This window comes from Tachyglossus aculeatus, chromosome 2, assembly GCF_015852505.1.
Source record: "Tachyglossus aculeatus isolate mTacAcu1 chromosome 2, mTacAcu1.pri, whole genome shotgun sequence".
NCBI lineage: Eukaryota > Metazoa > Chordata > Mammalia > Monotremata > Tachyglossidae > Tachyglossus > Tachyglossus aculeatus.
In genome coordinates, this window is record NC_052067.1 from 33,878,811 (window position 1) to 33,893,711 (window position 14,901).

The window sequence follows — 14,901 nt, forward strand, 5'->3', positions numbered from 1 at the left end:
GTGTGGAACATCACAGGGGTGATGTTATCAACTAGTCGTTACCTAAAGCTGTTCACCAAAACAAAATTGATAAGGAACATGAAATGAAGTTTTAAAGGAGGGCAAAGAAAATAGTAATATTGACAGAGGAAAGCAACTGCTTCTGACATAATCCATAGATTTAACTTTGCTTTAAACTTTGCTTTCCTCCCTTCAAGCGATAAATCAGAGAGAACAAATTGTTGCTAAGGTGTACTGACTGCAAGGTTCTACTAAAACAAGCCTCCACATATTTCTGCATTTGTTTTTTGAAAGGTGTTTTGAAAATGGCTATTGGATGTATCTCCCCGAGCTCCCTTCTGAAGGGTCAACCTTTTAGCCTCAAATTTACGTGAGCCAGACAAACCTGATTTCAAGTAAAAATGCACAAGGTTACAGTGGGGCAAAAAAGATTACTCTCCTCGTTTCTGATAGCCCAGGTCCTATGGAAATAAAGTGATGAGAGAAAGCCCCTTTCCTGGGATTTGAAGAGGGAAGAAAATTAGCATGCTACTTAGGGCTGTTTTAGTTCACCACTAGTATAATCTCATCTTTGTATTCTCCCAAGTGCTTAGGACAATGCTCTGCACACAGTCAGTGCTCGATAAATAGTATCAGTTGATTGAGCTTTGAATTTTCATGTATTAGAGAAGCAGCACGGCTCAGTGGAAAGAGCCCGGGCTTTGGAGTCAGAGGTCATGGGTTCAAATCCCGGCTCTGCTACTTGTCAGCTGTATGACTCTGGACAAGTCACTTAACTTCTCTGTGCCCCAGTTACCTCATCTGTAAAATGGGGATTAAGACTGTGAGCCCCCCGTGGGACAACCTGATCACCTTGTAACCTCCCCAGTGCTTAGCACAGTGCTTAACAAATACCAACATTATTATTATTATTACCGCCATATTTTCGGCACTGAAATCCTTGGGAAGGTATTGAAACAGAGGTTTTCCCCTCTTTGAATCTGTAGGGTGTGAGTGACTGACTGTTTTGATCATAAAGACTAGGCAGAATATCTTGTAAAAGTGTTTTTCCTTTTATTTCAGGGTTATCCTGGAACCAGAGGAGAAAAGGTGTGTGCTCCAGCAGTATGGTTCATTAAACTCTAGTTGGTCCAGACCCTAAAACCTTAATAATGAAACAGTTTCATTATTAATAGCTACAGAATTAAGCTACTAAGGGAAGTGGTCTCATACCCATTCTACACTACTGACCTTAAGTAGCTCTGACTAAAGTGACTCAGACTAATGAGGGGGAAGTAAATAAATGTAGGTGGGAGACTGCGAGTCCCACGTGGAACAGAGATTGATCGGATTATCTTGAATTTTACCCCAGGATTTAGTACAGCTCTTGGCTCATAATAAGTGCATTAACAACTACAGTTTATCATTATTAGGAAGGGTCATAAGTAGTAGTCGTTGAGTTACATTAAGCAGAAGGGCTATGCTGTGTATTCTTAGTCTAAAGGTAGCCTTAGAATAAAAAGAACTTTGTTTTAGGGGTTTTTTAATAGTATTTGTTAGCTCTTACTATGTGCCAGGCACTGTATTAAGTCCTGGGGTAAGTATAAGTTAATCAGGTTGTACACAGTCCCTGTCGCACATGGGGCTCACAGTCTTCATCCCCATTTTACAGACAAGGTAACTGAGGCCCAGAGAAGTGAAGTGACTTGCCCAAAGTCACACAGCTGACAAGTGGCAGAGCCGGGATTTGAACCCATGACCTCTGACTCCAAAGCCCAAAGAAGTTCAGTGACTTGCTCAAGGTCACACAGCAGACAAGTGGCAGAGCTGGGATTTGAACCCATGACCTCTGACTCCAAAACCCAGAGAAGTTCAGTGACTTGCTCAAGGTCACACAGCAGACAAGTGGCAGAGCTGGGATTTGAACCCATGACCTCAGACTCCAAAGCCCAGAGAAGTTCAGTGACTTGCTCAAGGTCACACAGCAGACAAGTGGCAGAGCTGGGATTAGAACCCAGGTCCTTCTGACTCTCGGGCCCATAATCTAGCCACTAGCCACCAAACCACACTGATTCTCATGGCTGGTGGCAGAATAAAGCTTCTGACCATCTGGGCCTTTGGGAGGGTTCTTATAAAAGGCATGATGGATAGTCAGGCATGATTAAAGTGTATTATAAGGATTATTTCCTTTGTATCTGTGGCTCTTAACATTCAAAATGATCATATCCATGTTCTAAAGCCCTCAGGCTCTATGTAGCAGCCACTAGCCTCCTGTATAAGGAGACAAAGGATCTTCTCTTCCCAAATTTTGGAACTCTCTCCCCGTCTTCACTCTGTGGGCATGGAATTCCCTCCTTGGACCCACACATTCACACAGCTCAGAAACCACTTCCCAGAGGATTGATGCAGCACTTCTCTTCTGTGGTTTCTTCATAGGGCTCCAGAGGTGAAAGAGGCGCCTCAGGCCCAAAAGGAGAAAAGGTAAGGCTTCCGTCAGGTCCACGGGTCGTGGAAATAGCGGGGCCCACCACAGAGACGAGAGGAGATGACGGAAGCCGCCTCAGCCTTATAAAACTGGCCGAGCGAAGCAGACCACCAGCTCCACTGGATCGTTCCTGGGGGGCTTATAATTCCTGTTTGCTTTTGTTGGCAGGGCTTCCCAGGACTCCCGGGAATGCTGGGACAGAAGGTAAGCGTCTGAATGCTCACCTTCCAAGCATCTTTGTTCTGACGACTTGACCCCTGTCCACATGTTTTGTTGTCTGTCTCCCCCTTCTAGACTGTGAGCCCGCTGTTGGGTAGGGACCGTCTCGCTGTGTTGCCAGCTTGTACTTCCCAAGAGCTTAGTACAGTGCTCTGCACACAGTAAGCGCTCAATAAATACGAATGAATGAATGAATGTACTCCATTCCCCTGGAGGGCCTGGAATGCCCTCCCTCTGCCCATCCGCCAAGCTAGCTCTCTTCCTCCCTTCAAGGCCCTGCTGAGAGCTCACCTCCTCCAGGAGGCCTTCCCAGACTGAGCCCCTTCCTTCCTCGCCCCCTCGTCCCCCTCTCCATCCCCCCCATCTTACCTCCGTCCCTTCCCCACAGCACCTGTATATATGTATATATGTTTGTACATATTTATTACTCTATTTATTTTACCTGTACATATCTATTCTATTTATTTTATTTTGTTAGTTTGTTTGGTTTTGTATTCTGTCTCCCCCTTTTAGATTGTGAGCCCCCTGTTGGGTAGGGACTGTCTCTATATGTTGCCAACTTGTACTTCCCAAGCGCTTAGTACAGTGCTCTGCACACAGTAAGCGCTCAATAAATACAATTGATTGAGTGAAGGAACCAGAGAGAGAGAGAGAGAGAGAGAGAGAGAGAGAGAGAGAGTGTGTGTGTGTGTGTGTGTGTGTGTGTGTGTGTGTGTGTGAAAGAAAGATGTTTTTAACTGTTTATACCCTTTCGGTGCTCAAAGTTTCAGGGGAGTTGATGAGTTGATGTACTCCTCGAAGGATCATGTCCAAAGGTCCATAGCTCAAGTGATTTCCTCTATGGCAACTGCTTCGCTCAAACTGATTTATTTTCAGCAACAATCAACCCAGATTTCTGCAATACGATGTCACCGGTGTTCAGTGGGTGCTCCTTGTATTTTGAAACATTTTATTGTTGGTTAGAGACAACACAGAGTCTCCCAACCACGAAGCCACGGAAGCCTTACCTGAGAATAGAAGTTCTCCATTTAACTTTAGGCAAAATAATCTTTACCTCATGCCTAGGAAATTGTAATCGAAACCCCTCTAATTTTCCGTTGCTGGAGAGCACACTTTCTATTTTAGTTTGTCAGCTTTAATTGGTGAACTTCTGTCTGTAAAAACACATTAAAAGGCTCTATATGGTTTGGGTCATATTCCACTATGTCAGCACTGACATAAAAGTTGTCATAACACTTGTTCTGGCTCATTCAAGGGATTTTTGAGGCTATCTTAAATGTGATTCTGTCCTTCAATCTATGCAACCCTGTGGAACCAAAAGCTCAGGAAGTGCCGTAATATTTCCATAAAATGAGAATTCAACTTTAGATATCTTTTATTATTATTGGGAAAGCAAATTATTTTGTTTCTCCTGTGACAGACTCCTTTAAAGCAGGATTGCATTGCATCTCCATAATTGAGTCTTGAAAGATAAATTAGATCAAAAAAAGCATTAATTGTTTCTGGCAGTGACGGTCATAATCTTGCAGACATAATCTTCATTATTTATTGCTCTTTACAGCAAAAACAGATTATTTCCAGATGAGTTTTGGACACGTTGTGTGACCATCCACACCTCTTATAATGGGTTTCCTCCTTTAATTGTTTGGAGTAGCTTCACTTTGGGTTTTAAAATACCCAAGGGTAAAACCACAATGACAAGATATTCAGAAAGTGGTTTCTGTAACCAAAACCTTTTTTTATAGGGTTGAATTGACCCAGTTCTTTCTTCCACGCTGCTGATGAGAAGCAGCATGGCTCAGTGGAAAGAGCCCGGGCTTGGGAGTCAGAGGCCATGGGTTTGAATCCCGGCTCCACCACTTGTCAGCGGTGTGACCTTGGGCAAGCCACTTAACTTCTCTGTGCCTCAGTTACCTCATCTGTAAAATGGGGATTAAGACTGTGAGCCCCATGTGGGACAACCTCATCACCTTGTGTCCCCCAGCGCTTAGAACAGTGCTTCGCATATAGTAAGCACTTAACAAATACCATTATTATTATTATTCCACCCCTTCCTATCCTAACTCTGGGTGTAGGGCCTTCAAGGCCCTACTGAGAGCTCACCTCCTCCAGGAGGCCTTCCCAGACTGAGCCCCTTCCTTCCTCTCCCCCTCGTCCCCCTCTCCATCCCCCCCATCTTACCTCCTTCCCTTCCCCACAGCACCTGTATATATGTATATATGTTTGTACATATTTATTACTCTATTTATTTTACTTGTACATATCTATTCTATTTTATTTTGTAGTATGTTTGGTTTTGTCTCCCCCTTTTAGACTGTGAGCCCACTGTTGGGTAGGGACTGTCTCTATATGTTGCCAACTTGTACTTCCCAAGTGCTTAGTACAGTGCTCTGCACACAGTAAGCGCTCAATAAATACGATTGATGATGTAGAGGGAAATGAAGTAATGAAGTCTTTAAGAAACTCCAACATGGTAGGCTGATCTCCAGTTGGGCCATGGCGGGGGGTCACTGTCCTTTGCCTTAATGGCCGAGTGGCCGGCTCGCTGTCCTGGCAGCGAAATGATTAATGGGAGAGGAGCACGTACTCCCACTTTCACCTTGCTTTTTAGTGGAACTGCTAAATGGTTCTTCCTCCCGATATACAAGCAGCTGCTCAACCTGAGAAAAATGTAACCGGAGCCTCTCTCTACCAGGCGTCTTCTCTCCTCAGACCATTTCTCCCTTCCAGAATGCCCCTCTTCAGGTCACCCTTACCCCGGCAAATAATTGTGGTACTTGTTAAGCACATACTGTGTGCCAGGCATTATATCAAGCACAGGCTACCCAGGTGCCACATGGGGCTCACAGTCTAGGAATCCCCATTTTACAGATGAGGACTGAGGCCCAGAGAAGTATATATGTTTGTAAATATTTATTACTCTGTTTATTTATTTTTCTTGTACATATCTATTCTATTTATTTTATTTTGTTAGTATGTTTGGTTTTGTTCTCTGTCTCCCCCTTTTAGACTGTGAGCCCACTGCTGGGTAGGGACTGTCTCTATATGTTACCAACTTGTCCTTCCCAAGCGCTTAATACAGTGCTCTGCACACAGTTAGCGCTCAATAAATATGATTGATGATGATGATGATGATGATGATGATGAAGTAGTGACTTGCCCATGGTCACACAGCAGGTAAGTAGGGACCTGGGATTAGAACCCAGGTCTTCTGACTCGCAGGCCTTGCTTTTTCTACTAGGCCATGCTGCTTTATCAAAGCTTTGCAGAGCATACTCCCACCTCAAAATCCATTCTTCACAGAATCGCCATTCCCTCTGAAGCCCCTCATTCATTCAGTCACTCATTCATTCAATCGTATTTATTGAGCGCTTACTGTGTGCAGAGCACTGTACTAAGCTCTTGGAAAGTACTAAGCCTTATGCCCTGCCCCCTCCTCGACTCCTTCACCCCACACAAAGTCTACCTCTTAATGAGGACAGGTTGAAATAAATTACCACCCCTTTGTGAATCCTCTAGTTCTGGCTGGTATTTTGTTGTCGTTTATCAGCAACAGGAAAGGGCAGCTAGGAAGTTTCCTAATTGGGATTTTTCTGTCTGAATGGAGCTGGTCATTTTAGTTTTAAAATGAATAGGGAACTCCTGATTCTTTTTTGCCAAATAATACATGACAGGACAATTAAAGGCTTTACTCAACAATCTCAGAGAAGCAGCGTGGCTAGAGAACCAGCGTGTCTCAGTGGAAAGAGCCCGGGCTTTGGCGTCAGTGGTAATTGGTTCAAATCCCGGCTCCGCCAATTGTCAGCTGTATGACTTTGGGGAAGTCACTTCACTTCTCTATGCCTCAGTTACCTCATCTGGAAAATGGAGATTGACTGGGAGCCCCCCGTGGGACAACCTGATCACCTTATAACCTCCCCAGCGCTTAGAACAGTGCTTTGCACATAGTAAGCGCTTAATAAATGCCATTAAAAAAAAATCTCATCCAATGTGTGTGAACTCTTAGAGAAAATAGAACTGTCTGTCAAGGCTGAGCCACCGGTTCAAGTCCAGGTTCTGTTTCCTAGAATGATAATAGCATTTATTAAGCGCTTACTATGTGCCAAACACTGTTCTAAGCGCTGGGAAGGATACAAGGTGATCAGGTTGTCCTACGGGGGGCTCCCAGCCTTCATCCCCATTTTACAGATGAGGGAACTGAGGCCCAGAGACGTGAAGTGACTTGCCCAAAAGCTGACAATTGGTGGAGCTGGGATTTGAACCCATGACCTCTGACTCTAAAGCCCGGGCTCTTTCCACTGAGCCACACTGCTTCTCTAATTAGCGTGTTGCTTTACTAAAATACAGCCCCAATTTTTCCTCCACTTAATAGACTTATCCACTCAGACTTTCAAGAACTCTCTTGTTTAGACAGGTCTGTCCTTCACTGACTCTGCCCACATTTACTAATTCCGCTGACTCTCCCTCCTTGACACTGGCTACTTTCCTCAGCCTAGCCTCTTTTCCCTAGGACTGCTACTGTGCTATTAAACTGGATAGATGCTACCTTTCTGTTCTAGTTCTGATTTCTTTCTCCCTTCACTTTCTTTCCAGGGAGAAATGGGTCCAAAGGGTGAGCCTGGAGTTTCAGGTCACAGAGGGCCTACAGGGAGACCGGGAAAACGAGGCAAACAGGTAAGGGTTCTGTGTTCTTTCTCTCCCTCAAGTGTCCTCTCCTCAGCGGTATTGGGATAATAGTTCCCTGTATAATTGGTTCCATTCCTGAGTCTGCCATTGTTAGGTGTTAAAGTATAAGCTCCTTGTAGGCAAAGATCATGCCTGTCATCTCTGTTGTATTGTTCTTTCCCAGTTGCTTAGTATATTGCTCTGCTCTTAGTAAGTGCTCAAAAATACCACTGATTGACTGAGCCACACAGTGACTTTGATTATATTCCATTTTTTGTCTCGCTGAGCTAATTTCTTCAAGGCCTGTCTGATTCCTTAAAGACTCCAAGCGCGTGGGCCAGTGCTTATATTCATTGCAGAACTATAATGCACTGCAGAACTGAAGGAACCCCCCTAAAAAACCAACATGCATTGTAGAGGGTAGTATCATCATCAATCGTATTTATTGAGCGCTTACTGTGTGCAGAGCACTGTACTAAGCGCTTGGGAAGTACAAGTTGGTATCCTCCCTCCTCTCCCATCACCTCTATTAGGAATTTTATAATCTACAAGATTGACTTGGAGATGGTACCTTTGTATGCGTCAGCATGGTTTGGGTGCTTATTAGGAGAGTGGTCAGAGAAAAGAAGGGTTGTGATTACAGAACAGAGATCTGAGGTTTTATCCCCCCCCCATTTCCATTAGAGTTTGTTATATTGTCCCTTTTCTGGGACATCATTAATTTATTTTGCATGAGGAAATATGCCTGAGTGGAGAAGGTCATTTCCTGATACTTTGTACATATGGAACAGCTGGAACTCCATTTCCAAATTTGTTCTTTTAAAGCTGCAGTGGGTACGGAGTATGGGAGACAGAAGCCAGGGTTAATAAGAAAAAGCAACAAACCTAATTATAGGTTCTTGTCTGGGGAACATCCAACCCCTCCCAACGGAGAAAATTCTTCAAAGGACATAACCTATGCATGGATTTTGGTTTTGGTCTGGAATTCTTTGGAGATGAAAAGTGCAGAGAGGAGGGAGTTTTCTTAAAGAAGACCTTAAGCCAGCTTAGGTTGAATCTATACATTGCACTGATTTTAAACGCAATTTAAACAGATCCATAATAATGTGTGAATCGTAGAATGCAGGAGCTGAAGGGACATCCTGACTCCAAGCAGATCATTACATTCGCATCACTCTATGAAGATAGCTTTCTCTCCCCTTTCAGATACTTTCACCGATGGAAATTCATTTCCTGGAAAACAACTCAGGGTATATGAGCCTTGCAAAAACAGATGCCACTGGTTTCCACTTTGGAAAAAAAAAAAGTATTCACATTAAATTGTAGCTGGGGTTGCTGTTTGCTTAAGAAGGGAGGCTAGTTTTCTGCAACTTCCCGTCCTCTGATCCAGTAGACATCCCCGATTTAAAAAAAGGCTTGCAGAGCAGCTAAATTAAGAAGGTGTGACTTCCACTCCCCTGGCACTCTCATCTTGATTATCTCATCAACTGCTTCAGTCAGTGCCGAGTCTCAAGGGCAGTCGCCAGTCCAAGACAGACAGCTTTGGAAGTTCTCAAGGGGCGGCCTCACCACTTCCTGGTTGAGCTGAAATAGCCCGTTTCTATAAAGTCTTGGAAGCAAGGGAAAAGGCCCCAAATAGCCTCTGTCGTTGATGACAAGGTGGACTGTCTTACTTCACAGTCGTGACTGGCAAAAGACCCTTGGAGAGGTGGTTCTAGGGATGCCAAGAAGGTTAAATTTTGCCTTGAGGACAAGCCTGCCAAAGAAGAAATGTGGGAATAGAAAGCAGGCTGAGGATGTTGGAACAGAAATCACAGTCCTGGTCTGGGGCACAACAAACAAATGAGGACAGTTAAGCATTTCTCATTGCTGGGGCTGTTATGTCATGGAAAAGGAAACCTACAGTCAATAGCTCCCGCCTTCTGGAGCAGAAGGAAAACACCATTTAAGGTGGAGGCATCTTAAGAACACAGTGACTAACAGTGATTACCCTTTGTGGAAAGCAAACAATAAAATGTGTGCCAAATTACAATATCCTTCTTTCACCTTGCCATCATTTTTGTTGTTATGTCATTGAAAGATGCATCTCCTGAAAGTTCCTTGGGCTTTTTCTTATTACACCTTCTGTTCATCTGTTATAAAGTTGTAAGGGAGACTATTAATGATATTCACTCCACACTCAGCCCCACAGCACTTAGGAACGTTTCCTTATAATCTGCCATTTCTCCTATCCATATTTTATTTTAATATCTCCCCTCTTTGTGGGCAGGGTATATGTCTATCAATCAATCAGTCAATCAATCGTATTGAGCACTTACTGTGTGCAGAGCACTGTACTAAGCACTTGGGAAGTACAAGTCGGCAACACATAGAGACGGTCCCTACCCAACAGTGGGCTCACAGTCTAGAAGGGGGAGACAGATCATATTATACTATCCCAAGGGCTTATTATACTGTTCTGCACACACAGTGAGCACTCAAAAAGTACCACTGATTGATTGAAAACCTGGGCCAGACCTGCACTAAAATCATTTCTACAAACTCAGGCATAAGCTTAGGAAAGCGAAACAAAAGTGCCTCTACAATTAATTGCCAGTGCCCCAAATGACTTTGAATGGTTCTTCCTTGCTCTGAGCCTAATAGGAAGAAGCCCTTCAGAAGCTAGCTCTCTTCCTCCCTTCAAGGCCCTACTGAGAGCTCACCTCCTCCAGGAGGCCTTCCCAGACTGAGCCCCTTCCTTCCTCTCCCCCTCGTCCCCCTCTGCATCCCCCCAATCTTACCTCCTTCCCTTCCCCACTACATCTGTATATATGTATATATGTTTGTACATATTTGTTACTCTATTTTACCTGTACATATCTATTCTATTTTATTTTGTTAGTATGTTTGGTTTTGTTCTCTGTCTCCCCCTTTTAGACTGTGAGCCCACTGTTGGGTAGGGACCGTCTCTATATGTTGCCAACTTGTACTTCCCAAGCGCTTAGTACAGTGCTCTGCACACAGTAAGCGCTCAATAAATACGACTGATGATGTGACAGATGTGAGCTATGTCGACACTGACACACCAAGATTTTCCTCCATGTTCTGTTGGGCCTATCCAACCCTGCTGACAACTACGTGCATCAGCAAAGCTAAAGTCTCGAGTTAAACAGAGGAAGTCAAATGTGTTGAATTGCAGCAGTCTCCTCAGTATCCTTTAATCGTGCTTAATTCACTGTCTCGATCGACATCCTCTAGAGAACAAAATTATTTTCATATAATTATATATATTTATTATTCTTACAAAGGCCATAAAATAGATGGCATCCTTTCCTCCGACTTGATGTCATCCTAGCACCTTCCATGTCCTTTCCTCAGTCTGAAGAATTAAACTGCCTTGGGAACTTCATTGTATGAATCCGGTAGAGGTGAGGAAGAGAGCATGTGTGGCGTGGCTCAGTGGAAAGAGCAGAGGCTTGGGAGTCAGAAGTCATGGGTTCAAATCCCATCTCCGCCACTTGTCAGCTGTGTGAATTTGGGCAAGTCACTTAACTTCTCTGGGCCTCAGTTACCTCATCTGTAAAATGGGGATTAAGGTTGTGAGCCCCACAAGGGACAACCTGATCATTTTGTATCCTCCCCAACGCTTAGAATAGTGCTTGCACATAGTAAGTGCGTAACAAATACCAAAATTATTATTAGTAATAATAATGATGATGGCATTTATTAAGCACTTACTATGTGCAAAGCACTGTTCTAAGCACTGGGGGGTTACAAGGTGATCAGGTTGTCCCACGGGGGGCTCACAGTCTTCATTAGTATTAGTATTATTAATAATAATAATAGTATAAAGAGGAGGCTTTTGACTGAGACCAAGCCTATATTAGATAATTTTCTGGATAATTCAGGCCAATAAAAGCACTTTCCTCTGCAATATCTTGATAATGGATTCATACCCCAAGTAATCTAGATATTTTTTCAAATGTAAACCTGACCTCAGAAAAAGAAGATGTACACATTTTTTTTCTCTTTGCTTTTGCCTCTCTCTCTCTTCACTGGGAAAAACCCAATTTCTGCTGCTCAATGCATGAAATGTGCCGGTCTGATGTGTATAGAGCATTCCGTTCATTCATTTCAGTCATTCGTTCGGTCGTATTTATTGAGTGCTTACTGTGTGCAGAGCACTGTACTAAGCGCTTGGGAGTGCAATACAACAATAGACATATTCCCTGTCCACATTCTGTGAGACAGCCTCAGGGCCAGCCACACATTATTGTTGTGTTTTTCTGTGCCAGGGTCAGAAAGGAGATTCGGGAATCATGGGTCCACCTGGACGACCCGGACCTTCTGGACAACCCGGTCCTCCGGGACCCTCGGTTTCTGGTAAGAGCCCAGGAGGCTGCCTCAACTGCTTCTCTCGAGCTGACTAGCGTTCATTCGTAGGACCCGTTCGGTGGAATAAATAGGTACCAGCTTTCCTAACTGAAAGCATGCTTCCCAACCCCTCTACCTGCTTCCATTTACGAGAAAAAAGTGTACCAGAGAGCCCAAGGGCTCCTTTTCCCAGTGAATCAGGTCTGTGAGCGTGATTAGCGTCTTGTTTAATTCTTGTGAGAGGGTTTGGCCTCCTAAAATTTCTATCGCTCTAGCTTATGGCCAGATTTAGAGCATGGTACAGCTGTAACTGAGTTCAAAAGACTTGGTGTTGCTAGAATGATCAATTTTCAGTTATTCCGGGGCTGATTATCTAGTTACTCGTTTATCAAAGCCCTCTGCTATTTCCTCTTTCTCCCCCCTGCTTCATAGTTTTGGACTATTTTACAGCTCAGGAGCACCATATAAAGATATGTGGGCGGGCTGGAGAAGAGGTCTCCCCCTCTTCCCCCTCCCTATCCCCCCCATCTTACCTCCTTCCCTTCCCCACAGCACCTGTATATATGTATATATGTTTGTACATATTTATTACTCTATTTATTTTACTTGTACATATCTATTCTATTTATTTTATTTTGTTACTATGTTTGGTTTTGTTCTCTATCTCCCTCTTTTAGACTGTGAGCCCACTGTTGGGTAGGGACTGTCTCTATATGTTGCCAATTTGTACTTCCCAAGCGCTTAGTACAGTGCTCTGCACACAGTAAGCGCTCAATAAATACGATTGATGATGATGATGACGATGAGGTGAAACTCCGAACAGTTAGCTTCTTGTTAGGTGCTCTTATAAAATGGTCTAGAAGCAGAGAAGAGTGAGGCTAGGGACTAAAATGGGGTTCCTAGATTCTCTGGGCACTGCAGTTATCCATGCTGTTTCCCGATTACTCTGGGTAATTGAAAACTGGCATTTCAATGGAAAACGAGAACCCGACCTTAAAAAAAAAACTACAGTGCAAGCTGGGCAAATGGATTAAGTAGGGAGTCTGTGGGAGGGGGGATAAAAGGGGACTGGGTTTTCATCCTTCAACACGGCTCAACGTGAAAATGTCAGGGAGAACTGATGCCACTCTGACAGCTGCATGAAAGAGGAGGAAAACAGGAAGTAAAAGTTGACGGGAAGAATTTTAGGCAATTTGCCAGACCTTGCCAAGATTTCTTCTCTTTCTGTTTTTTGTGCCCAGAGCAGGGTTTTTGTTGCAGTGGGAATGATTTATCACCTGAGAAGCAGGCAGACTACACTCTGTCTTCCCTGTGGATGTCATTGAGGTGTAGGGGAAGACCGTAGTTTTAAGGAATTTATTCATTTCCTAAATTTATCCTTGATGCTCAGGAATTTTTCACTCGAGGCCAGTTTTCTTCTAAGGTACTTTCCTGTGGAGCGGCGGTTATGGAGGGAAATTCCGTAAGAATGAAAAGTTTAAATTTAGAAACAAACCACTGAAGGCCTTGCCTTTCCCCTCCTCCCTTCCACCTGCTCCATAGCTGGCTGGCAAAGACAGATCACCACCCCCTGGGGAGAATTTGTCAGGGAATCACCAACCCGCTCAGGACAGGGGAAAAGAGGAAATAAATAGAGGCATTTCTTTCCAGAAGCAAGGGAAGAAAGAAGTCCTCCAGCTGCTTGGGATATGATGCTGACAGTACAGTTGAGGTCTGACCCCCTTGAGAGGGGAAAACAAAGTTTAAATAAAACATGCTGTGCTTCTTTTGCCCTTGTCCTCTCAAATTGGTCACCTACTTTGACCTAGTGTGATCTAGAGGACTTAGAAATTCAAGTCTGATCAATGTAGATAGCTATTTAATAAGAATAAAAAGAACGATAACAATTGTGATATTTAAGTGCTTATCGCATGCCGAGCATTGTACTAATTGCAGGAGTAGATACAAGGTAATCAGGCCCACGTGGGGCTTATAGTCCGAGTATGAGGTTTTGAATCCCCATTTTGCCGATGAGGGAACTGAGGCACAGAGAAGTTAAGTGACTTGCCCAAGGTCTCACAGTAGACAAGTGGCAGAGTTAGGATTAGAACCCAGGTCCTCCAACTTCCAGGCTTGTGCTCTTTCCATTAGGTCATACTCCTTCCCATTTGGATCTTTCTGATTCCCCAGACCTGCTGTCTTCACATGAACAGATTTCTGTGCCTGAATTAAACAGATAATTGATTCAGATTCATTCATTCATTCATGCAATCATATTTATTGAGCGCTTACTGTGTGCAGAGCATTGGACTAAGCACTTGGGAAGTACAAGTTGGCAACACCTAGAGACAACTCACCTTTGCTCCATCGCCATTCCTATGGGAGGGGAGAGCGTTTATCCCTGAGGGTGATCTCAGGCCACCTCGGGAGCCTTCAGATTTTGTTGAAGTCAGCATAAGTTCTATATTCATGTAAACCGAATGAGCCATTTAAAAGAAGCCCCACTTAAAGCCGAAGAACCAGACCCTATGGGTAGAAGAAAAAATTATTACTGGAAAGCAATGCATTTACCCAACCAGAATCCTAGAATCCCATCCAGTTGTGGAATGGTCCTCAGATCATCACTGTATTTCATTCTTCTGTCTCCCTTCTACCCAATCTAAGGCAATAGGGTTTTATGCCATTTGGGGAGCACCCATTTTGGGCAGGTAACCTGTGTGCCAACTGTTGTGTTGTACCCTCCCAAGCACCTCTCTGCACATAGTAACTGCTCAACAAATGCCATTGATGATGGCTAGAGATCCCACAGCTTTCCCCAGTAGCCCATTTCAGGGACCAATCACCATTCCTGCCAAGAAAATCCTCCCGTATTTCTCACTTAAATAGAATAAATGAGCTTGACCGTCTGCCAAAATGCCATTTCCGCCAACTGATGGGAAAAAAATCCAGATCTCAAGGTGGCTCAATTATGTTCCACATAACCCGATCAATCAAATGGGATTTGAATGCTTGCTGGATGCAGAGTACTGTTCTAAGTGCTTGGGAGATTATAATAGAACAGTCGGTAGACATGTTCCCTGCCCACAAGGAGCATGCAGTCATCATCATCATCATCAATTGTATTTATTGAGCGCTTACTATGTGCAGAGCACTGTACTAAGTGCTTGGGAAGTACAAATTGGCAACATATAGAGACAGTCCCTACCCAACAGTGGGCTCAC

The 14,901-nt window shown here is 43.9% G+C and overlaps 1 protein-coding gene across 1 annotated transcript in view; it reads left to right on the plus strand.

Annotated features, from left to right (window-relative positions):
* COLQ (collagen like tail subunit of asymmetric acetylcholinesterase) overlaps positions 1-14,901 on the plus strand; it is a 48,886-nt gene that overhangs the window by 16,986 nt on the left and 16,999 nt on the right. The window contains exons 8-12 of the mRNA XM_038770250.1: positions 1,063-1,089; positions 2,416-2,460; positions 2,633-2,668; positions 7,277-7,357; positions 11,623-11,710. Of these exons, the coding sequence (XP_038626178.1) occupies positions 1,063-1,089; positions 2,416-2,460; positions 2,633-2,668; positions 7,277-7,357; positions 11,623-11,710 (277 nt within the window). The remainder of the gene's footprint in view (positions 1-1,062; positions 1,090-2,415; positions 2,461-2,632; positions 2,669-7,276; positions 7,358-11,622; positions 11,711-14,901) is intronic.